This window comes from Garra rufa, chromosome 9, assembly GCF_049309525.1.
Source record: "Garra rufa chromosome 9, GarRuf1.0, whole genome shotgun sequence".
In the NCBI taxonomy this organism is placed as follows: Eukaryota; Metazoa; Chordata; class Actinopteri; order Cypriniformes; family Cyprinidae; genus Garra; species Garra rufa.
The window spans coordinates 17,743,548-17,769,069 of record NC_133369.1 but is presented as its reverse complement, the minus strand read 5'-3'; the positions used below and the strand labels follow the sequence as shown (position 1 = coordinate 17,769,069).

Below are 25,522 nucleotides of genomic sequence, written 5' to 3'. Positions count from 1 at the left end.
ATGTGCAGCTTGTATAGCAGTATAGATTTACTGTCCTCTGAAAATAACATACAGCCATTACTGTGAAAATAGCTTGCAACAAAATTAAGTCCACCCTAAGCGTCAAAAGCAGTATGTTGTTTGACCATGCAATGTCACATGTCCTATTCATCATGTTTATGCTTTTGTCTGCTTGACAGGACCATACAAAGTTGTGTATCTTGTATTAGAGCAGTTAAAATTAGGTGCTTTAAGTACAATTCTCTCATACTGACCACTGGATGTTCAACATGGCACCTCAAGGCAAAGAACTCTCTGAGGATTTGAGAATGCCCAGAATGATTAAGGCAGTGCCAGATAACAATGGTGCTAACACAATATATTGACACTTTGGACAAGTTCACTTACTAGCTATTTTGACAATAATGGCTGTATGTTGAGTCATTTTCAGGGGACAATAAATCTATACTGCTATAAAAGTGTTGTACTAAAAGTACTTCCTAATGAATTCGACATTCTCTGGTCACTCACCTGCACATTTGGTTCTGCTGATGAGGGGTGGTCCAGGCGGCCCAGTCCCACCCTCACCCGGCCGGGTGAGCAGCACACTGATATGGTACTCTGTATCTGGATCCAAGTGCCAGAGCTTATAGGTAACCATGTTAACTCCAAGGATCTCCGACCAAGGTGCCTGGCTGGCCCGATATTCGATTTCCCGTCGTATGATAGGACCATCACCCAGGATGGAGTTTGTGTTGAGTTGAATGATCAAATACGTGGAGCCCGCTCTCAACAGCTGGGGCGGAGCAATGGGAGATGGGGGAACTGTAACAGAGACAGAAAGAACATTTTGGTCTATTCAGGGAATGAAGAAAATGCGTTTATATTTTAGTCTTTTTCAAGCAATGTACTCTAACCTAAATCAGTCCAATCTAGTTCACCCAGTTTTTTAAGCTTATCTTGACCAGGCACTGTTGACATGAGGTCAAAGAACATTTGTGGTTTAAAACTCTTTTGTGGTTTAAAACTGAACAATTTAAAAACACAAGGTTCAAGGAGTAAAATACCAATCTGGCCATGCACATTAAACCTCCAATAGCCGGTTCTTTCAGGTCCTCAAGGGAGAGCTATAAGTAAACCAACAGATGTGCCAGCCTGTAGACTGTGGAAGAACCTCAGATACAAGGTCATGCTATTTAGCGTGAGATTTTCATATCTGGCCCCCTGAGGAAGTCGGCGGGCAGCTACACAGTAGCCACAAAATCTCACGTTTGATTCGCAAGGAATAAAGTTTTTTCGATATATATTGAAACCCTGACTAATGACTAGAACTTCAAAGGGTCTTGAGTTATCAAACAATTACTGAAAGAAATCGATTTCGACGGGTGGAAGCGAGGGGTCCAATGAATGAAAAGATATCAGCACTGACTTTTCCCATGACTAATCTTCGGGTCTGCTGTGTCGGCAAGCTTTCTCTCTCAGGGCCAGCTGCAGATGGCAAATATCCAGCTAGGGACACAGAGAAAGCCTCTCCTGGGAGGGATATGAGATGGCAGGGAATAATAAAGCTCATCTTGTCTGTCAGAGAAAGGCTCAGAGAATAATATAAAGTCAACTTAGACTGTGCTTTCATATGCGAAGAGACATGGGCCGTCTCTGCGATCCTCCCTCTATCCAACGTTTTTAGGGCAGATGATTAATTTCACCCTGAGAAAGCGTCTTTCGCCAGAGTAGAGTTCAGTGCTGGTGCGAAAAACAGATCTGAACCTTAGTGACTGACTGAGAACAATTCTCATTAGCCCTCTGGCTCCTCTGCATTAGCCCTGTTGCTATGTAATCTATGGGCCCATTGAGGAACAGTGAGTTGTGAAATGAGTTGATCAAGCTAATTAAAGGACTGATTAGCCTCTCGTTAGTGGGGGCAAGCGTGGGAGGGCAGTTTGGAAAAGACAAGGAGAAGATCAGAGCGAAGGGAAGGGAAAACTAAGGTGAGCGTAATGAGTTTGCGTCAACGCTGCCGCGCAAGCATGTGGGCCTATAGCTTTACGGACTCGTCTGGAGGGGCCAATCTGCCGTGCTTAACTGAGGTGCGGTAATGCATTTTAAATAGGACCTCCTGTCGAAGTAAAAGCCATCAGGAAGCAATGCCAATAACATGCTGCAGAGGGAATGCAGCTATAGTCTGAAATGGCTTTAAAGCTCTGTAACATAGAGACACAGATGCGAGAGGGTCTCATTATAAGTTATGCTTCATATTGCGATGTTCCCGAGTGGATTATGCCTATTGGTAAAAACATAATGATGAAGTTGTAATGAGTCAGTGTGACAAGTGCCACAAGAGCAAGCGCTTTGTATCGAGCACTTTCCCGAACATTTGAATAGTCAGTCCCCTAGAAACATTGCATGTCAAATGAGTTTTGAATTTGATGACAAGATCTAGAGAACATTAACCATTTTACCCCGGAATATAGTTATATTTAAGGCGTTTAGCATGTGCTCTCATTCAATCGCTTTAGCAAGAAAATCATGCAAAATAGGAGGTTATCTTCCGGGAAAAGAGGTGCTACCCATTAGTGTTAATTTCGTCAGACGAGACGAGACGAAATATGTTCGTCAACGACCTTTTTTTTCATGACTAAGACGAGACGATGACAAGACTGCACCACTGTCAAAAAACGCTGACTAAGACTAAATTAACATGCATTATTGTTGACGAAAAAAGACGAGACGAAAATGTTTTGCATAAAATAAAAACTAAGATAAAATCTCTCTTCATTTTCGTCTACAATCGTCTCTGCTTTTTCATCAGCTGTTACGGCTTTAAAATATTCAAACTGCGCTTTGGCGCGCTGGCTGGCGCTGAGCCAGAGACGGACGAGCTCTGCGCTTGTCATATTATAAACACAACTATGCAGTGTTTTTAACCACATAATGCTTATTTTAGGTTTCAGACATTTAAATACACATAAGTACTAGTAAAAGGAGACATTTAGAGTTTGTAAAATACACACATAGGTCTATGGAAGCAGCAAATAACAATCTATTCAAATATAATTTGCCGATGTGTTTCATTCGTCACATACACATAGGCTTAGTAACTAAAAAGTTCACTCTATTCCTCTTCTAGTTCACCAGCCACTTACTTGCATGTATTTCGGGAGAAACGGATGAATGTATATGTGCTGTAAATACGGCTGACAGGACTCTCTGAACAGCAGCGCGAACAAACATGGCCGCGCCCATCTCACGTTACAGATTACGATCCAGAACATTTATATAGGGTTTTAAACGACGAAACATACTAATTCACACATATTTGTGAATCGGAATATTAGATAGTTCATGGCATGGTAAGCAAGTGTGTGAGTATTCTGGATAAAAAAGGGAAAACGAAATAAAAGCGATCTATCTGTCATACAGTGTTATTGTGTCTGTGTTGTGTCACGTGACAAGCTTAATGCGTCGCCATGGAAACAATAAGGACGAACGTTCTAAAATAACGGTCGCTTAAAAAAACTCACTCTCAGGGGTCCGCTAGAATATTTTAAACTCACCACTGAAAGGGTTAATCATTTGTGAATGTGTCTCCTAAATCAGAAATTGAAAACCAGACACGTTTAACATTTGCATTCAACAAAAATCATTCAACAAGTGTATTTTGTCAGGTAATTATGACATTTAACCAATGTTTGAGATATGTGAAACACTTTTTTTACTGAAATGTGTATCAGTAATAATCTCAGTAATAATGTGCTATTTTAAAAAAAGACTACATTTTTTGACTAAACCTAGACTAAAATATATTGAGTTCTTTTTTGACTAAAACTAGACTAAAATTAAAAGACTTTTAGTCGACTAAAACTTGACTAAGATACCTTGAGTTTTATTTCGACTAAAACTAGACTAAAATGAAGAGACTTTTAGTCGACTAAAACTTGACTAACAAAAAAAGATATGTGAATGACTAAATATGACTAAAACTAACAAGGACATTTGGCACAAGACTAAGACTAAGACTAAATTAAAAATAGGTGACGAAATTAACACTACTACCCATACAACAAAGGTGTTTCCTCTTAAGAGAGAAACATTTTAAGTTTCAAACCAAACAAAACAACAAACTAAACAAGAAACAAATTAAACTAAACAACTGAAAGACAGTAAAGAGAAAAAATTGGATTCCAAAACCTAAACAAAAACAAAAAAACTAAAACAAAAACAAAACAAAAAAAACATTTAACAAATTCAGATTGCAAAACCAAACCAAAACAAAAAATAAATAAACATAAAAATAAAAAACAAACAAATTAAACTAAACAATGTAAAGAAAATAAAGAGAACATTTTGGATTACAAAACCAAAACACAACAAACAAACAAACAAACAAAACAGAAATAAAAAGTAAACAAATTTGGATTGCAAAAACAAAACAAAACAAAACTAAAAAGAAATCAAAATTAAACAAAACAAAAAAACTAATAATTAAACTAAATAATTTAAAGAAAATAAAGAGAAAAATTCAGATTGCAAAACCTAAAAAAAGAAATTAAAATTAAACAACAAACAAATTAAACTAAACAATTTAAAGATTTTCTTTTATTACAAAACCAAATCAAACCAAAAAATAAATTATTTTTTTATTAATTTTACTAAATTAAAATTAAACAAATTCTGATTGCAAAAACAAAACAAATTAAACTAAACAATTTAAATAAAGTAAAGAGTAAAATTCTTGTTACAAAACCAAAGCAAAACAAACCAAAACAAAAACAAAACTAAACTAAAAAAATCTAAATTAAAAAAATTCAGATTGCAAAATCAATACAAAACAAAACACAAAATAAATAAAAATTAAACAAAACAAAAACAAATTAAATAATTTAAAGAAAATAAAGAGAAAATTTCCAATTGTAAAAACTAAACAAAACACAAAATAAATAAAAAAATAAACTAAACTAAATAAACTAAACAATTTAAAGAAAATAAAAATAAAACTTTGGATTACAAAACCAAATCAAAACACAACAAAACAAAAATAACAATTAAACTAAACAATTTAAAGAAAATAAAGGAAAAAATTCAGATTACAAAACCAAACGAAAACAAAACAAAAAAGAAATAAAAATTGAACTAAACAAAACCAAATTAATCTAAACAATTTAAAGAAAATTGAAAAAGACAAAACAAAAACCAAACCAAAAAAAAGAAAAAAAAAAAAAGAAAACTGAACTAAACAACTGAATGAAAACAAAACAAAAGGGATAACGCCCATCTTGCATGTTCACAACTGTAAAAACACATAAGTAAACCACTTTCGGGTCACGTCTGAATCTAGATGAACTTGAAAAGATTCCACAACTTTATTTTGTGATTTGGGTGGGAAGAAAGCAAAGTGCTTAGCCTTGCTGCAGGGGCTTCAGGGTTAAATAATAAACACTGTGAGGGAGTACAAATAATTGAATAGCTAGAAGTTTCTCTTTTAGAATCTCGGAGGGTATTACCTGTGATTTTTCACATCAGGTTTTGTTATGACTGCATTTAAAGAAAACAGCCTGAAGGTTTATAACGCTGTGCTTCTGGGTCACATTGTGGAATACAGTAAAGCCGTATTTCTAAACTCTCCGTAATCCGTGCTGCTACATCTATCAATAGGATTAGCATGGTGCTGTCTCATAACCTCTCTCAGTATGCCTTGAGGACGGATGTTGAATAACCCACGTGGCTCCAACCATCCCTATCCTTATTCCACCCTTGACTTCTCCTTTTGCTTTGGGGGATATCAATCTGGCCAGGGTTTAAAGGTGGACACAGAAAGGCTGATGGCCAGGTGTCAAGTTACATGGTTATACAAGTGACAAGTGGTTTGCTTTGTACTTCAATAATATCAGAATTATCATTTTTGGATGTACTACCCCTTTAAGCTTCCCTAAATACCAATTGCCAACACAAGTCTGCTATTAAAGTCCACACATACTGTACATCCTTCTTACTAAACTGACAATTTTAGGAAAAAAGAGTATAAGATGTGAGAACCCAAGGCTATAATGAAAAAAGAATACAATGACATGGGTTTAGTCAGAATCCCATTATCACATTATGGGCAGTAAAACGAAGACAGAAAGGACAAAAGGAGGAAAGAAAACAAGCTCCTCACCTTTGACAAAGAGTTCAGCGTAGTTGGAGACGCCAGAGCCTCTGGAGGACTGCGTGACGCAGCGATAGAGGTCCTGCTCTGGCTTCTGGATGTCCTCCAGTTGAAAGGACACTGAGAAGCGGTTGCGGCCCAAATGCTTCACAGAGCCACCTGAAGACACCTCTCCATTGTGCCGCTAGAAAAGAAGAAAAGCATGAAAACACTACAGCCTAGTCTTGCTGCCAAATACTTATAAACACTGAATGAGCAAAGCACTTTTCTCACAGAATTTTTGGAAGGATAGAGCCATTTGTCATTAGGCTCAGGACACAAATTCTCAGCCAAAACAACACTAAATTGCATTTGGCCAATTATATTACTTCTTGATGATGAAGTTATCAATTATGCTCTTTATGTACACATATATATCAAAGCGACAGGCTGTCAAGCTGCAAAAAAGCACTATTAAAGCATTCTAGAAATAGACCGTATGACTGGTTATTATAACATATTGAGTCTTCTAGTTGAATATGAAAACTGAAAACTAAAACTGTTAAAAAATGTTTGTTAACTGAAATAAGGCTAATAAAATAGAATAAAATAAAATATATTTTTTTATAATTTTTGTAACTTAACAGCCATGTTGTTATTGTTAACTAAAACTGTTAAAAATGTTTTATGAAAATGAAAGCTGAAATTTAAAAAAAAATAAAAACTAAACTAAAAACTAAAATAAATCTAAAATCAAATAATAGAATTAAAATAAAAGAAAAAATAGAATAGAATAAAATAAAATAATTTTAAAATAATCTTCAATGTTTTTGTAGCTTGACAGCAGTGTCATTATTGTTAACTAAAACTGTTCAAATGCTTGTTAACTGAAATAAAACTGAAAATAAACTATAACTGTTTTTAATCTATTTCAATCATTTTTGGAGCTTAATAGCAGTATTGTTAAAAATGTTTGTTAACTGAAATAAAGCTAAAATTAAAAAAAATAAAATCAAATAATAAAAATTAAAATCTGTCACAAACGGGACGACCAAGAGTGAGGATCCAAATGCAAGGCTTTATTAAGCAGATCGTAGTCAGACAGACAGGGTCGAAAACACCAGCAAACATGAACAGCGAAGACAATCCAATAGCGTAATCCAATAAACAAGCGTGGGTCAAAATCCAAGTGGGCAGTCCAAATGAAACAATGAAATGAAAACAAGAAACTAGAAAACTAAGACTAAGACTGGGAAAACAAAAACAGAACTATGGCTAGGGAACAACAAGGAGACTAGGAAACCTGAGAGCAAAGGAAAACGCTTGGTAGAGTCCGCTGGAGCAAAACAATACTTCGCGATGTGTGTGTGTGATGAGCTGGCTTTTATGTCTGACAAACAGGAAGTAACCATAGAGGCAGCAGAGGGAGCAGCAACAGTCAGTGGGGGTAAGGGCTCCCTCTGCTGGCCTGGCGTGACATAGCCCCCCCCCAAGGAGCGGCTTCCAGACGCTCCAAAAAACAACAGGAGGAAACAGTCCAGGGGAGCGGTGGGGGGGCCAGGAGACTGAGGCAGAACAGGTTGGGCAAAGGCCCTCCAGAGCAGGGCAGGAGATTCAGGAGCCCTCCAGGGCAGGGCTGGAGGCAGAGCAGTCCTTTGAGGTGGAGCAAGAGTCTTAGGAGCCCTCCAGGGCGGAGCAGGAGGCTTAGCGACCCTCCGGGGCAGAGCAGGAAGCGTAGAAGCCCTCCAGGGCGGAGCCGAAGGCGGAGCAAGGGGTTTAGGAACCCTCCAGGGCGGAGCAGGAGGCGGAGCGGCCCTCCAGGGCAGAGCAGGAGGCGCAGGAGCCCTCCAGGGCGGAGCAGGAGGCGCAGGAACCCTCCAGGGCGGAGCAGAAGGCGCAGGAGCCCTCCAGGGCGGAGCAGGAGGCGCAGGAGCCCTCCAGGGCGAATCAGGAGGCGCAGGAGCCCTCCAGGGCGGAACAGGAGGCGCAGGAGCCCTCCAGGGCAGAACAGGAGGCGCAGGAGCCCTCCAGGGCGGAGCAGGAGGCGCAGGAGCCCTCCAGGGCGAATCAGGAGGCGCAGGAGCCCTCCAGGGCGGAACAGGAGGCGCAGGAGCCCTCCAGGGCAGAACAGGAGGCGCAGGGGCCCTCCAGGGCGGAACAGGAGGCGTAGAAGCCCTCCAGGGCGGAACAGGAGGCCGCATTATGGACTGGGACCTGGGGAGAACAGAGATAGAGGAGGCAGACAGAGCAAGGAGAGAAGTAGAGAGTTCATGGGAGAACGTGGCCTCCATAGCCGTGACCAGGCAGACGAGAACTTCAGGAACGACTTTCGTGGCAGTTCCTGGGCAGACAGAGACTTCTGGAACGGCCCCAGACGCCAAGACAGAGATGACAGGGAACCTAGGCGGTGCAGGCAGAGCAGGGAGTCTTGGCGGGGCAGACAGAGCAAGGGACCTTGGCGGAGCAGACAGAGCAAGGAGTCTTGGCGGAACAGGCAGAGCAAGGAACCTTGGCGGAGCAGGTAGAGCAAGGAGTCCTGGCGGAGCAGATATAGCAGGGAACCCTGGCGGTGCTGGCAGAGCAGGGAGCACTGGCGGTGCTGGCAGAGCAGGGAGCACAGGCGATGCGGGCAGAGCGTGAAGCCTTGGCTGAGCGGGCAGAGCGTGAAGCCTTGGCGGAGCGGGCAGGGCGTGAAGCCTTGGCGGAGCGGGCAGAGCGTGAAGTTCCGCTATGTACGCCACCTCCGAAAGAGGTATAGGCGCAGCGGACATGCCTGTAGATGAGGTCTCCAGAACAAACTTGTGGGCAGACTCATGGGCCGAAGAGGCAACTGGGGCGCAGTGTGCAGCCCACACACTCAAAATGGCGATAGCCATAACAGGTAACACAGTTGGCAGAGGAATGCCCTCCGGGTCATTGGGCGTGGGGCTTGGGAGCGTTGGCTCTGTGTGACTTGGGAGCGTTGGTTCTGCATGGCTTGGCAGCGTTGGCTCTGCATGGCTTGGGAGCGTTGGCTCTGCATGGCTTGGGAGCGTTGGCTCTGCATGGCTTGGGAGCGTTGGCTCTGCATGGCTTGGGAGCGTTGGCTCTGCATGGCTTGGGAGCGTTGGCTCTGCATGGCTTGGGAGCGTTGGCTCTGCATGGCTTGGGAGTGAAGGCTCTGGATGCTCAGGGGAGATGTGACTTGGCAGTGAAGAAGTAGCTATGACCTGACTCGTCATGACAAGAGCAGCAGTGACTTGATTTGGCGTGAGAGGGACAGCTGTGGCTTGGCTTGGCTCGGAGGGAACAGCTGCTTGACTTGGCCTGACAGGAACAGCAGCTGTATCTTGACTTGTCCTGGCAGGGACAGTGACTGTGACGTGACTTGACTCGGCAGGGACAGCAGCTGTAACTTGACTTGACTTGGTAGGAACGGCAGCTGGTGCAGGTTCGAGAGAAGCAGATATGACGTTCACAGGCGATGGCTTGGTTGACGTGGCGTGAGCAGACGCTGGCTTGGTTGACGTGGCGCTAGCAGACGCTGGCTTGGCTGATGTGGCGCTAGCAGACGCTGGCTTGGCTGATGTGGGGTGAGCAGACGTTGGCTCGGCTGACAGTAAGGGACCAGCCGAACGAGCTGACAGCAGTGGTGGGTCCTCCAAGCTAGACATTAGTCTCTGATACGTCCTGGAAGGGTGAGAGTCTGACGCTGTAGCCACTCTGTTAATAACAGCCTCAGGTATGGCGGCCATTTTGTGTGCCAGCACGGGCGTGGCGGTCATCTTGGGTGCAGGCTCTGGCGTGGCGGCCCTCTTTGCAGCAGGCTCTGGCGTGGCGGCCATCTTTGCAGCAGGCTCTGGCGTGGCGGCCATCTTTGCAGCAGGCTCAGGCGTGGCGGCCATCTTAGCAGCAGGCTCTGGCGTGGCGACCATCTTAGCAGCAGGCTCTGGCGTGGCGGCCATCTTTGCAGCAGGCTCTGGCGTGGTGGCCATTCTGACCGGGAACTCAGGAACGGAAGCCATCTTATGAACGTGCTTTGGAACGGCGGCCATCTTGTGAGCAGGGTCTGGAAGAGCGGCCATTTTGCGAACAGGATCAGGAAGGGCGGCCATCTTGGGTGCAGTCTCAGGAAAGGCGGCCATCTTATGAGCTGACTCGGGAAGGACAGCCATCTTGGAAGCAGGCTTTGGGACGGCGGCCATCTTGTGAACTGGCTTGGGGGTGGCAGCCATCTTGTGAACAGGCTTGGGGATGGCGGCCATCTTGTGATCGGGCCTTGGGGTGGCAGCCATCTTGTGAGAGAAGTCAGACGTGGTAGATTTCTTGTGAGCTGGGTCCAATCGGGTGACCATCTTGAATGCGGACTCAGGAAGGATGGTCATTCCGAAAGCTGATTCGGGAAAGGCGGCCATTTTGTGAACAGGTTTAGGGAAGGTAGCCATCTTGTGAAGGGGCTCCTGAAAGGCAGACATCTTATGAACAGGCTTTGAACTAGCAGACATCTTGTGCTTTGGCTCTGGGCTAGTAGACATCTTGTGCTGTGGCTCGAAGCTAGCAGACGTCCTGTGCTGTGGCTCGAAGCTAGCAGACATCTTGTGCTGTGGCTCGAAGCTAGCAGACATCTTGTGCTGTGGCTTGAAGCTAGCAGACATCTTGTGCTGGGGCTCAACTAGAATACCCACAGTACATGGAGAGCCGCATAACGACAGTGCATAGTTCATATAATCCTTCAGTGAGCATAAGGATTTCCCCCCAGGCAACATTGATCTTGTTGGTTCATTCAGCCCCATACGGAATAAGTCCTTAAAGTATACCTCATCAAAAAATGATACTTTATGCAACAACTCACTGAAACGTTGAACATATTCCTTGATGGGGAGATCTCCTTGTCTGAGGAGCAGAAGTTGGTCGACTGGGTCCATGTTGTGATGCTGGTGGTGAGTAAAGCCGCTGGATCCGGGTGTGGCGAAGTATTCTGTCACAAACGGGACGACCAAGAGTGAGGATCCAAATGCAAGGCTTTATTAAGCAGATCGTAGTCAGACAGACAGGGTCGAAAACACCAGCAAACATGAACAGCGAAGACAATCCAATAGCGTAATCCAATAAACAAGCGTGGGTCAAAATCCAAGTGGGCAGTCCAAATGAAACAATGAAATGAAAACAAGAAACTAGAAAACTAAGACTAAGACTGGGAAAACAAAAACAGAACTATGGCTAGGGAACAACAAGGAGACTAGGAAACCTGAGAGCAAAGGAAAACGCTTGGTAGAGTCCGCTGGAGCAAAACAATACTTCGCGATGTGTGTGTGTGATGAGCTGGCTTTTATGTCTGATAAACAGGAAGTAACCATAGAGGCAGCAGAGGGAGCAGCAACAGTCAGTGGGGGTAAGGGCTCCCTCTGCTGGCCTGGCGTGACACTATCCTAACAAACCATACATTAATAGATAGCTATTTATTCAGCTTTCATATGATGTACAAATCTCAATTTCAAAAAATTGACCCTTACAAATGGTTTTGTGGTCTAGGTTTACATATAATTATGTTTTTTGTGCATTATAGCAAATGCAAATAACTAATGTGTTATTTAAGGATATAAACAGATTTTTTTAAAGTGTCTGTAAAATACTAAATTAACTATTCTATTTAAAACTGTATTTTGACAATTTTATTGATTAATTGAATAACTACAGACAATAACTTATAGACAGGCATATGAATATTTACATATTTAACTGCCCATACACTCTTAAAAATAAAGGTGCTTCATGATGCCATAGAAGAACCTGTTTGTCTAAAAGAACCTTTAACATCTGAGGAATCTTTCTGTTTCACAAAAGGTTCTTTGTGGCGAAAGAAGGTTCTTCAGATAATAAAAAGGTAAGAAAGAGATGGTTCTTTAAAGAACTTTGACTAAATTAGTTCTTTGTGGAGCCAAAAATGGTTCTTCATGGCATCGCTTTTTAATGAATTTAGTTTTAATGAAAGCGAACAATTCTCAGAAATGTGCATCTAATTTATAGAAATACCAAATAATAACCCCATTAATTGCATAAGTATTACATTTAAAAATAATAACACTACTACCAACATGCCACTTGGATCCTTCTGTGCCAATTCTGGCACCCGTCTATTTTTACATTTTTAATTAAAAATAAAAAAACTATAATTTTCTCTGCACAAATCCAAAAACACAGATGTGTCTCACTGACAAACAGACACAAAAAACGTTGATATTCAATATAATACAATGTAATAAATGACTATTTTCCAGAGGGAAAAAAAATGTGATAATAACAGATCAATTAACCTTAAAACTGTTTCAACTGACTAAATCTCACGAATGTTGATATTCAGATGATTTGACAAAATTTAGCCATTAAGCAAATGTTTAGATGAGATTTTGTAAAAAAAATAAAAATAAATAAATAAAAAATGTGGGGAAAATGGATTATAACCTTGTCATTTTTATGAATTCACTTGATAGAATAGTTTACACTCTTAAAAAAAATAAAGATGCTTTAAAAGGTTCTTCACAGTGATGCCATAGAAGAAACATTTTTCCACAAAGAACCATTCAGTCAAAGGTTCTTTAAAGAACCATCTTAATTATCTGAAGAACGTTCTATTGCACAAAGAACCTTTTGTGAAACAAAAAAGTTCTTTATGGAACCATTTAGACAAAAATCATGAAGCACCTTTATTTTTAAGATTGTAGCCTAGCGTTGCCCTTTATTAACATGTATGAATGAACATTACAAAAATATATTTATTAATCACTATTTCAAAATAGTAACTGCTGATAAAGTGCGGCACCTTGACGGTGTAATTGAAGTGTTTGACGGATCTCAAGAAGCGTCTGAAGCCATCAGTCTCCTGCGTGGCTACAGTCAGCACTAGAAGATCTCCTGAGACAGAGAAAACACAAACCAGCATGAATACACAGAGTGTTCCTCAAACTTACAGATCCACTGTCTACGTGCTGGAAGAGCACATCCTAATGGGAATCCCACATCCACTGCTCTCTCTTCTGAGGATCAGACAGGAACTCCAGGCACAGCTGGAATACTAACTTACTCTTATGCAATACATAAACCTGGCGCAACAAATCTAAGTCTGATAGAAGATGTATATTTTTTAAACACTAAGGGGTTTTCTATCATGCGTAGCTACTTTTATCTTTTCATCCTTTTTCCTTGCAGCGCAGTCTACACGCATTCCATGTTATCTGTTTACGAGAAAACGTGTGTAACTTAGGTACAATGTAACAAATATGTTTCGCTGCACTCAGATTTCGTTTTGTTTCCTTTTATTGCAGTTTAAGACATTTGCTAACTATTTGCATTGTTTTACTGTAATTTCCTGTCATTTGAAACAAACTTATCTCATCTGCACCACACTGATATATCTGTATGAAGGGGTCCACGTCAGCGACGTGAGTCTGTCCGTAACGCTTGGCTAACTTTACCGAGCACGCCAGGTTAGCAACAACCCCTTACAATCAACCCATCCTGGAAAAATGCAGTAGTGAGTAACGTTATCGTGTACAGAAGCGACTGTGATAAGCTGAAATCATAGCCTTACCCTCGGGGATCAAGCCTTGTTGATTGCAGTCAAGCCGAGCAAAGGACGCCAACAAACAGGCGAGGGCGACCAGAACTCCTCTCATTTTCGGACCCGTTATCTTCACACCTCCGCAGTAACGGCGAATGATGAAATAAAGGCCTTTCCTCGAGAGAAAGTTAGTTGTACATTCTCGAACAAACACAGCCTGCCCACTTCTGCCTTTTTCCCCACCCCTCTCCTATAGTATGGGTTTCACCAGAGGATCCCTGACCACACGTAGCCTACTGAGAAGGAGCTCACAGTGTTTGTTTGTTTGTTTGTTTTTAAGACTAAACTTTAATATAAACTGGACTTAGATGTGACTTTGGTGTGAATTTAATAATAATAATAAACCACCCTACGAAAACAATAGGATTGAATCCCTAAATATTAAATACACACACACACACACACACACACACACACACACACACACACACACATACAGTTGAGGTCAAAAGTTTACATCCCCCTTCCAACATCTCCAAAATGTTAATTATTTTAACAAAATAAGAGGGATCATACAAATGCATGTTATTTTTTATTTAGTACCGGCTAGAATATGATATTTCACATAAAAGATGTTTACATATAGTCCACAAGAGAAAATAATAGTTGAATTTATAAAAAATGACTCTGTTCAGAAGTTTACATATCCTTGATTCTTAATACTGTGTTGTTACCTGAACGATTCACCATTTTTTGAGTCCCTAGTTTGTCCTGAACAGTTGAAATGCTGGCTTTTCTTCAGAAAAAAATCCTTAAGTATCACAAATTCTTTATTATTATGTATTTGAACCCTTTCCAACAATGACTGTATGGTTTTGAGATCCATCTTTTCACACTGAGGACAACTGAGGGACTCATATGCAACCATTACAGAAGATTCAAACACTCACTGATGCTTCAGAAGGAAACACGATGCATTGGTTAACACGATTAAACTTTTTAAATTTGAAGATCAGGGTAAATGTAACTTATTTTGTCTTCTGGGAAACATGTAAGTATTTTCTGTAGCAGTACTAAATGAAAAAAATATTTAGGCAAAATAAGACAAATTTACTTTATTCATCATTCTGTTCAAAAGTTTTCACCCCCGGCTCTTAGTGCATGTTCTTTCCTTCTGGATCAGTAAGCATTTGAACCTTTTGTAATAGTTGCATATGAGTCCCTCAGTTGTCCTCAGTGTGAAAAAGATGGATCTCAAAATCATACAGTCATTGTTGGAAAGGGTTCAAATACACTAAAATGCTGAAAAACCAAAGAATTTGTGGGACCTAAAGGATTTTCTGAAGAACAGCAGACAGTTTAACTGTTTACGACAAACAAGGGACCCATGAACAACAAAAATGAAAGTAAATTTAGCTTATTTTGTCTTCTGTGAAAAATGTAAGTATCTTATGTAGCCTCTGATGGGCAGTGCTAAATGAAAAAGTATGATATTTAGGCAAAACAAGAAAAATGTTCACATCTCCAATCTGTTCAAAAGTTTTCATACCCTGGGTGAAAAATAAAATGCAAGCAAAGGATTTGTTGTAACACTTGCTGTAATCATGTGTAAGGTAAGCTGTCACAATGGAACCTGAAATTTGACAGCTTATTATAGACTTTTCAGCAAAAGTAATTAAAAAAAACTATATTTGAATCTTATATTAATATAATAAGATATTTTAATGAATATATTGTATACTTTTATGACATTTCAAACATGTGACAACTTGTCCTAATAAAAATGTGACAACTTGACCTGACCTGACATTTATAAACGTTTCAATTATGTTATAGTTTCATTTATAACCTTCCAGATGAAATCTGTAATTTGTATTTCTCAATTAAATGAGCAGTAATACCAAAAAGGAAAACAAATGATGTCAGACTAACTAATAATAATAAATCCATGAACATGATCACTTTTCTATTCTTACAAAAGAAGGTTAAAAAAATTGTAACATACAATTTGTATTGTAATATAAAAAGCAAATAAAAAAAGTGTTTGTAATATAAAATGTCAGATTTATTAGAAAACTAGAGAAAGCAACAGAGGAAAAACAGAAAATGCAACAGCTTTTTTGATTACTCAGAAATTATCTTATTATAAGAATGTTATTATAAGCATTCAGAAACCATTTGAATATATTAAGTACATTAATCAAATGTCAAAAAAGGTCCATTTTATAAAAGTATAGGTAGGCCTACCTATATGCTAAAATTATGCAGCATGTTTATTATTTGAGGTTCATATTAATAATATGTAGGTTACTTAATATAATTAAATACCTGCACAATATATTAATTATTTATTTGTTTGTTTGTATTTTATTTTTTCCTTATATGTCAAACAGCCATCTTTAAAACTAAAATATCACATCTGTTAGCTCTATAGCATTTTTTATTTCAACAAATTTTACTAATATTAAGGTCACTCCCTGCAGTGTATACGTCAAAGAAACAAGAAATAACATAACATAACGAAAACTGAAAATTATTTAAAAGCCTTAAATCTAAACTTTAATTAATTTGTAACCACTTGTACTTTTTTGTTGTATTGTATTTGTTTTGATGTAATTTATGTTATTGCCCTTAAAAAAAACAGTCATGTCTAGGTGCCGTAAAGCTGTTTCAAAGTTGCCAGGTCAGTCTACGTACTGGTCCAGGATCAGTTTTGTCTTCTGCTGTTAAGTTGCAATGACATTAGAGCTGCTATAAGGGCTGATCCTGGAACAGTCATTTCAAGCGCTTAGTTCTACGACAGGTCTTGGACTTCGACACTTCCGGTATTTTTACGGCAGCCTGCTGGTTTCCTTCCACAAACAGAGATGTCAGCTGGCTGAGAGATGACATGTACACACAGCAAATAAAACAAACAAACGACGTCGAAACAAACTCGAGCACAAACACGCGAGTACGCGACGCAAACATTGCTTCGAGGCGACAAAGTCAACGCGAGCGAGTGAACGCGCAATGGGTGAGCAAAAATGTGTTGACTAGTCAGCTGACTAGCCTGATAACAATTACTACAAATAAATACAAACTCCTTGCAGATACAAGCTGATCGTTTAACTTTGGAAATCGACTCTCAAGTGACTTCTTTTAATAATGAAGTAAGGGTTTCCACCATTCCGTGACAGAAGAAACCACTTCAGCGTTTTGTCGCGCGTGTTGCTCTTCAAGTTAAGCTTGATAAGTCAATACTAGCATTACTATGCTTGTCAGAGCTGTTTGCCACTCCCAGCTTTTACGGCTGTCAGGAAGTCACTGATGCCCTACATAGGGTTCACCCTCAAGTGAGGAAAACAGCAGTGGTTTATGTTTAAACCATCAAAAAGCATTTGGAGCAAAAGGCAGATCATGTGGCTTCAGCAGAGATTAAAGGGGCTGCCTGGTTTGCTCTCAAGCAGCTGGGCCCGCCGTGTTGTAGTTGGATTACTGCTCTTCCTCATTTTCTACTGGTACTTGAGCTCAGATGGGCTCCTGAAGGCTCTTAGCATGTCCAGGGAGTCTGGAGGAGCTGCGGGGGTTTGTTTGCAGACTGATCTTCACAGGTGGGTGCCGCTGGTCGACCGAGGGGAGGGAGTGATTCTGACACCTCAGACCAAAGAAACAATACCGTTTGTGGTCGGTAACGGACATTTTTTGGTGGATGTGGACTCTAACAAACTTTGGGTAGCTTCATCTTCACAGCCTGGGTCGGCACCGGTTCACCAAACGGACTACGGGCCGATAACACGGCTCCAGGTGCCAGGAACTCGGTTGGAAGCCCGAGGAATGATGCTGTGGTACAGAAAAGGCTCTGTGCTGTCCACCCACTGCGTCCTGACAGCATCTTCTCACGACTGCGTCGTCATACGAGAGGAATTCGTCGCACATCGCAGTCGACCCAATGTTTATCTCCAGAGGATTCACATATCGAACCCCACGGATCATCTGGTTTCGTTCGACGTGGCCACGGAGTCTGTGTCTTTTAGGAGCACCGTGGAGAAGATGGAGGAGAAGGAGTTTGTGCTCTCCTCAGGTCGGGTGCTCACGGAAAAGAAGGACACCGTGTTGGTGGTCGTGGCCACTAAGAGACTGAGCACCAAGATCCAGGTTCCGGCCAAGTCTGAATACTCAGAAAACCTGGTGAGCGTGATTCACACCTCGGAGCCCACCGAGGGCGGGAAACTGGACGAGACCCTCGGCAAGCTCAGAGAAGGAGCCAAGAGAGAGATGGTGGACGTCCTCCGAGCCAATGTGGACGAGCTGATGCAAGAGCACCAGCAAGCATGGGTGGATCTCTTCATATCTGGCAAGTTTATTGTGCACAGTCTGGCATAATTGATATTCACCGTACAAAAAAATACATATACACTACCAGTCAAAAGTTTTTAAACGGTAAGATTTATGATGTTTTTTTTTTTTAAAAGTCACCAAGCTGCAAAGTACAGCAAAATCAGTAAAATTTTGAAACTTAAAATGTTTTCTATTTGCATGTATTTTGCTGTAATCAAAACAAAATTTTAGTATCATTACTCCAGTCTTCAGTGTTACATGATCCTTCAGAAGTCATTCTAATATGCTGATTTGCAACTCAAGAAATATTTCATTATTATTAATATTTAAAACAGTTGAGTACACTTTTTTTTTCAGGATTCAATAATAAATAGAAAGATCTGAAGATCAACATTTATCTGAAATAAAAAGCTTTTGTAACATTATACACGATACCATTCAAGCTTGGAGTCAGTATCATTTTAAAAAAGAAATTGTTGAAATAAATACTTTTATTTAGCAAGGATGCTTTAAATTGATCAAAAGTGACGACAAAGACATTTATAATGTTCCAAAAGATTTCTATTTCAGATAAATGCTGTTCTTCTGAACTGTCTATTAATCAGGAAAAAATATGTTTTCAGTGCAATAATAATAATATATATTTTTTGAGCAGCAAATCAGAATATTAAAATTATTTCTGAAGGATCATGTAACTGAAGTAATGGTGCTAAAAATTCAACCTTGAAATCACGGGAGTAAATTACATTTTAAAATATATTCAGAAAGAAAACAGTTATTTTAAGTTGTACAAATATTTCAAAATGTTACTGTTTTTGCTATATTTTGAATCATAATAAATACAGGCTTGGTGAACAGGAGAGACTTCTTAAAAAAACATTAAAAATCTTACTGTTCAAAAACTTTTGACTGTAGTGTACATATATACATTTTAAGTGTATTGTATTCAACTATAAAAATTACGTTGTATAGTTCTGAATTAAAGGGATAGCTCACCCAAAATTTGTTCTAAACTTCTGTGAACTATTGTCTTCTGTTAAATACAAAAGTAGATATTTTGAAAAATGTTGGTAACCAAACAGTTGCTGGTAGCCATTGACTTCCATAGTATTTTTTTCCTAAATATGAAAGTCAGTGGTCATAATTTTTCAAAATATCTTTTGCGTTTTCCAGAAGAAAGAAACATATACAGTTTTTTGGAATTTTCATTTTTGGGTGACCTACCCCTTTAATAAATCTTTATGTATCCTTCCAGGAAAAAAAGAAAGAAAGAAAGAAATAATTAAAAAGTTGCTAATTTAAGGCCTGGTTTCACAGACAGGGCTTGAATTAAGCCAGAATTTAGTCACAGTTCAATTAGGACTTGTAAGTAGTTTTTATAAGCATGCCTTTGGAAAAAAAAAAAACATTATTGGTGTGCATTTTGAGATAAAACAATGGCACTGATATATTTCAAGAGCAGTCAGTGCAGGATTCTTACAGTTGAAAGAGCTCAGAAATGCATTTTAGTCTGGCTTAAGGCTTGTCTGTGAAACCCGGTGTATGAAACTGGAAACTGCCACTTGCAATTTAGAAACTGCCACTAGCCAAATATATCTTTGATTGTCAAGTAAATTGGTGTTTTCTATCAGCCACTGCACTCATAAAAATAAAGGCTCCACAAGGTTTTTAAAGTGATGAAATAGAACATTTTAGGGTTCCCTATGAACCTCTCAGTGAACAATTCTTAAAATAACCATTTTTCCTCAGTGTGAAGTACATTTTAAACATCTCAAAAGTGTTTTTCCCCACTATAAAGAACCTTTTGCACAATGGAAAGGTTCCATGGATGTTAAAGGTTCTTCATTGAGTCAACAGATGCTAATGCAGAGCCTTTATGTGTGAGATTGTGGCCAGCAGTTGACCTTTGGCTGTAAATGCTGGTGCTTAGAAACAACACACTCTTCTTAAATGAACATGTTTATATTCCGAGAAACAAATGAAGCAAAACTAATATGTTAGGATTTTTGTTTTATATGCAAGCTCTCCATGTGATGCAATTCACTTTATATGCATGTTAATAATACAAAAGTAGGTTTGCTTTAGGTATGAGATTAGCATTATTCCGAATATATTTCCTTGTTATACTCTCAGACAATTAAATACACACCCTGAATGACTGTAGGACACAGCCAACAGCACAGATAAGAGAATAACCCCACACAGAGCTATAGTTTACACAAATGTCTTTTATATTTATTGACATAGTTCTATTTGTTATATTCTCATCTACATGTATTTTGGCATTCTTTATTTCTTTCTGGTGCAGTTAAAAATGCAGCAACTTTAATCGAAATGAGATTTTAATCTGCTTACAGGCCAGTGTCATCTTACATATGAAAATACATTTTGGGAAAAAAAAAATACTATACCATTTTGCACAATATGGTGTTTTTTGTTTTGTTTTGTTTTTACAGTGTTTTTTGTTTGTTTGTTTTTTACTTGATAACTGTATTTAAGTATTATTTTGGGGGATTTGTATTTTACTCAAATTCAACAGACTATTGACTTGTCATCAAATCATACTGAAAGTATATTGAGGTTGCAAAGTTGCTTTTTTCCTTAGTATTAATTATTATTTAGGTTCGTTTGGATATAGCTGTTAGCAGTCTATGAAGTATATTGGCTGAATGCTTGACATTTACTCACCCTCAAGTATTTTCTTTACACCCACACATTGTTTCACTTGAGAAGACATTAATTCATGTGGGTTACTGTCGTGTTCGTTTGTATATTTCCTAAGGTGCCATCTTGGGACATTCTGTACAAATGCATTATATCCATACAGATTAGTTTTTTCTAGCGCTGTCAATCAGTTTAAAAAAAACTAGTCACTTCACATTTAATCTTCAAATTAATGTAGAAACAACAAATACAGTATATTTTAATATTTGTCAAATATCTTTTGACTGAAAGTGAGTATCCCTGATACCAATATTACTGATGTCTCTAGGATTTTTTGGTGTAAATAGCGGTTAGATAATTTTTGCACTAAGTGAATTTCGAATTTCGGATGTGCAATGACCTTTAAACTGGAAAAATTATTTTGACAGCACTAATTTGTAAGTATAAACTTCTTTTTTTTTTTGATTCACACTTAAGTATGTTCATGGCCAAGATGCTTGTATTTTTAATTGAGTGATTTTTCACTAAGTTTCTCATTATTTTCAGTATGTGTTCGCTTGCTTTAAAGGGATGGTTCACCCAAAAATTAAAATTTGATGTTGATCTGCTTACCCCCAGTTTCTTCAGTAGAACAAAAATGAAGATTTTTAACTCAAACTGTTGCAGTCTGTCGATCATATAATGGCAGTCAGTGGGCTCCAAAAATCTTTGAGAGTGAAAAGCATACACAGACAAAACCAAATTAAACCCTGCGGCTCGTGATGATACATTGAGGTGTTAAGACAATGATTGGTCTGTGCAAGAAACTGAACAGTATTTGTAGCATTATTTACCTCTGATCCCCCACAACGTTCAATTGTCCTGAGCATGTTTACAACAGCCAGCATGTGACGCGTCGACCTGATCTGCCAAAGTAGATGCATGCACGAAAGCGATCTGTCACTCATTGTTTACACCGTGCATAGCGGCTACTCAAAATGGCTATTACTTGTGCTTATCCTGATTCTGGCAAACTAAAAGATTACATTTCCTTGTGCAAACTCATCCAGGAGTGTTGACTTTTTACCGACTGCATTGCCGCATCACGCACCGGCTGTTGTGAACGTGCTCAATACAATTTGTCTTTGTGGTGGATCAGAGCTAAATAATGATATAAATACTGTTCAGTTTCTTGCACAGACTGATCCTTTTGTGTCTTAAGTCCTCAATGTATCGCCACAAGCCGCAGGGTTTAATTTGGGTTTGTCTATGTATGTTATTTTTACACTCAAAGATTTGGTGCCCATTGACTGCCATTATATGACTAACAGACTGTGATGGTTTGAGTTAAAAATCTTCATTTGTGTTCTAGTGAAAAAACAAAGTCACCTACGTCTTGGATGCCCTGGGGGTAAGCAGATAAACATCCAATTTTCATTTTTGGGTGAACTATCCCTTTAAGAACCTAAAGAGAAATGTTTCATAGTCTTTTGCTGCTTCACAGGTGTGGAAATCAGAAAGATCACAGACGCCCATACGCCATCCAGCCGAACAGTCAACAACACCCTCTACTACATTCTGTCGACCTCCACAGCGCCCCTCCTGGATCAAAGTCTGACAGCAGAAGAGCACGAACGCCTAGAGTCCAGTCTGAATTACGCCGACCACTGCTTCAGCGGCCACGCTACCATGCATGCCGAAAACCTGTGGCCTGAACGCCTGACCAACGTTGCTCAGATCCTGCAGCTGGTGAATCTCTGGAACTTGACCTTCCAGAAAAGAGGTTGCAAGGTCCTCGTGGCGGCAGGCACTCACGGCATGATGCAAGGCATGGTCTTAAGTTTCGGCGGTCTGCAGTTCACCGAAAACCACCTTCAGTTCCAGGCTGACCCGGATGTTCTTCACAACAGCTACTCTTTGAGAGGTATCCATTACAATAAAGATCTCATCAACCTGGCCGTGTTGCAAGACGCCGAGGGCAAACCCTTCCTGCACGTGTCCGTCAAGCCTCAGGAGAAGCCCGTGAAGCTGTACGCCTGCGAGGCCGGCTGCATGAACGAACCCGTGGAGCTGACCTCGGAGCTGCGAGGTCACACGTTTCCTGTGATGGTGACCCAGCCCATCACACCTCTGCTGTACATCTCCACTGATCTCACTCATCTGCAAGATTTGAGACACACGATGCACGTCAAAGCCATCTTGGCTCACGAGGACCACATGGCCAAGCAGTACCCAGGCCTGCCCTTCCTCTTCTGGTTCAGTGTGGCGTCCCTCATCACGCTTTTCCACCTCTTCCTCTTCAAACTCATCTACAATGAGTACTGTGGGCCTGGAGCCAAGCCGCTCTTCAGGAGTAAGGTATAGCTGAAGACAAGTGAAGACTAGTTGTTTTGGGGGGTGGGAACTGTGGTGTGTGTGAATCTCCTCTCCCTTTTTCTTCTTGCTCTCATTCTGCGCAACTCTCAAATTCTGCCTTGCAAGATATTTTTACCTCTGGAAACTAAGTGACGATAATTGGTTTGGGTAACCCATCAAACTTTCATTCTGCTGTAATCTGAGGGTCGGGCGTGCTGGAAATAGTTTGCTATCTTCAGTTTGGGTGTTCTCTCTCTATGAACTGAAAGCACCAGTGCTATAAAGACACTATTCAGTGAGCTCTGCTTTTTTTCCCCTCGCAGTCTGACACAATTAGAACTGGTTTTTGTCAGAAAAATATGAAAAAGATATTTATTTTGTTTTATATGAAATGCTATTCCGCTTTGCAGAATAACCATTTGCTAATTATGTTTGAAGGACAGTTTTTTGAATGTAATTTATCTTGTGACTTTCAGCGGACTTTCCATCTTTTATATGTAGTTTTACAGCTCAAGAAAATCTGTTTAGAGTATTAAAATCAATTTTTTGATGGGATGATAGCAGGTGAGAAGTCAAATTTGATTTGATCTGAAATTCGTGTGTAAACTTTTCACTGGTGCCTTCAAGTCTTTCTTCTTCCAAGTTGGTTTAAGGGTTTCTGTTTCTCTGAAATCTGCTTTCTGCAAAGTCGTTTTGTTTGTTTACAATCTTGGGTCCTTATGCAGGGATCTTATGTTTCATCTAAATGTGCTTTTTGAACTTTTGAATATCTTGTGGTTGGTTTGGTGAGGTGAAAATTTTTCACTAATCACATTCGTCCACCATACAGTCGTTTATGTGAGAAGGTCAATACCGATGGGGGTTTTGGTGACATTCATGATAGCAGTTAACATAAGCTGCAAACATAAACTAGGCAGAGTTGAATAAACCTCACAAAACTTACCAAGAACCCAAGTTAATTTCACCACAAAATCACAAAAATAAAATAAATTTTGCATAAAAATAAAGCCTTTTTAAAAACCATTATGATTTCTTTAATGAGCATTAAACCTTTACAATACAATTATTTAAATTGTATTAGAAAAAAAAAAAAAAAAAATTATGCTTATACAGTGTTGATTTATTTTAGCTATTGTATTACAGTGTTTTACTGTAATGCAGCGAAAGATATACAGCACTGAGCATCTAATAAAAATCACAACTGGCTTTATTTCTTGTGCAAAATATTATGTCCCAGACATATTTCTGTGAGATTCACAAAGTCTAAACAAATGTTGATGTATGTGACTGACATTTAATCAACTGAATGAATCATGTCGGTTCACTGTTTAGAGCACGAAATGAGATGGGACAGTTGAAAAAAGCACTACTTGCTTATTATTAAATGTGTATCTCAAAATGTTTAAGCAGGCAAATTGTTTCACATGGTCTGATGTATAATTCATATCATTGCTGCATATGCGCTGATATCACACACCCTGAGCTGTACTCCGTTAGACCTCTTCCAACCGTTACAAATACCTAAGTTACACAGGAAAAGCTCATTTTTATGTTTGTTAATGTTAATGTGAAGATTCTGCATTGTTTGCCGTGTGGGTCTCAAAGATTCGTCCCATGTTGGATTGATCAAAAGTGATCTTTTTTTCTTTCAGTTTTGCATTTGTTTGAATTCTGTTTTTATTAAATTAACAAATCAAGAGTTAGATGACCTTCTGTTATTGTGACATTCATTTGCATTGACATTCAGATTTACATCATCTTGGGTAAAACCAAGTTCCCTTAAAATGTGTGTCCTCAGCGTATAGTTGTAATTGCTGTGTAAATGTAAATGAGGACAACCATTTATGCAGCAAGTACAACTGTATGCTTAGGAGACACATTTTGCATTAAAGGGATAGTTCACCCAAAAATAAAAATAAAAATTTGCTTACCCTCAGGGCATCCAAGATGTAGGTGACTTAGTTTCTTCAGTAGAACACAAACGAAGATTTTTAACTCAAACTGTTGCAGTCTGTCGGTCATATAATGGTAGTCAATGGGCCCCATGGCTTTAAGAGTTAAAAAAACATACACAAACAAAACCAAAAAGCAGATAAACATCAGATTTTCTTTCTTGGGTCAAATATCCCTTTAAACAGTCTGCATGAAGACACCTTAATGCCACTTCAGAAGCACTTCTGTGCCACATTTGCAGAGTAAATTTTTACTAGTATGTGTAACATGCTGAAGATACGTTGCTTAAATGTTTTTTTTATTATTATTAGTGGGTTTGAAATGGCAACTCAAATGAGTAAAATAATTTCCCAAAAAGGGTAAGAGTTAACAACATTTAACTTAGTCAGCTGAATTCACACCTTGGACACATCAATCCGTCTGCAAAATGTTATGTTATTTTTTTATTTAGTACTGACCTAAATAAGATATTTCACATGAAAGTTGTTTACGTATAATCCACAAGAGAAAATAACTGAATTTATAAAATTACCATTCAGTTACCTGAATGATCCACAGCTGTGTTTATTTTTTTGTTTAATGATAGTTGTTCATGAGTCCCTTGTTTGTCG

At 39.4% G+C, this 25,522-nt stretch overlaps 3 protein-coding genes across 3 annotated transcripts in view; 2 read left to right on the top strand and 1 right to left on the bottom strand.

Moving 5' to 3' along the window:
* The window catches only part of ptprub (protein tyrosine phosphatase receptor type Ub), a 331,954-nt gene that overhangs the window by 79,702 nt on the left and 226,730 nt on the right, over nt 1-25,522 (bottom strand). Inside the window, exons 8-9 of the mRNA XM_073847765.1 lie at nt 6,134-6,308; nt 511-804 (exon numbers count right to left, since the gene is read on the bottom strand). Of these exons, the coding sequence (XP_073703866.1) occupies nt 511-804; nt 6,134-6,308 (469 nt within the window). The remainder of the gene's footprint in view (nt 1-510; nt 805-6,133; nt 6,309-25,522) is intronic.
* On the top strand, nt 16,500-24,661 carry LOC141342367 (uncharacterized protein KIAA2013 homolog). The gene is made up of 2 exons (XM_073846809.1): nt 16,500-17,976; nt 22,108-24,661. The coding sequence occupies exons 1-2, from the start codon at nt 16,998-17,000 to the stop codon at nt 22,965-22,967; spliced, it is 1,839 nt and encodes a 612-aa protein (XP_073702910.1). The 5' UTR covers nt 16,500-16,997; the 3' UTR covers nt 22,968-24,661.
* Nucleotides 23,814-25,522, top strand: part of LOC141342406 (receptor-type tyrosine-protein phosphatase U-like) — a 22,414-nt gene continuing 20,705 nt past the window's right edge. Inside the window, exon 1 of the mRNA XM_073846854.1 lies at nt 23,814-23,825. Coding sequence (XP_073702955.1) covers nt 23,814-23,825 — 12 coding nt within the window. The remainder of the gene's footprint in view (nt 23,826-25,522) is intronic.

Excerpts from the sequence above, each read along its gene's own strand:
- LOC141342367 (XM_073846809.1), top strand. The coding sequence starts at position 16,998 with ATGTTTAAACCATCAAAAAGCATTTGGAGCAAAAGGCAGATCATGTGG. Across the intron at positions 17,977-22,107 it reads GGTGGATCTCTTCATATCTG|GTGTGGAAATCAGAAAGATC; the intron begins GCAAGTTTATTG and ends GCTGCTTCACAG.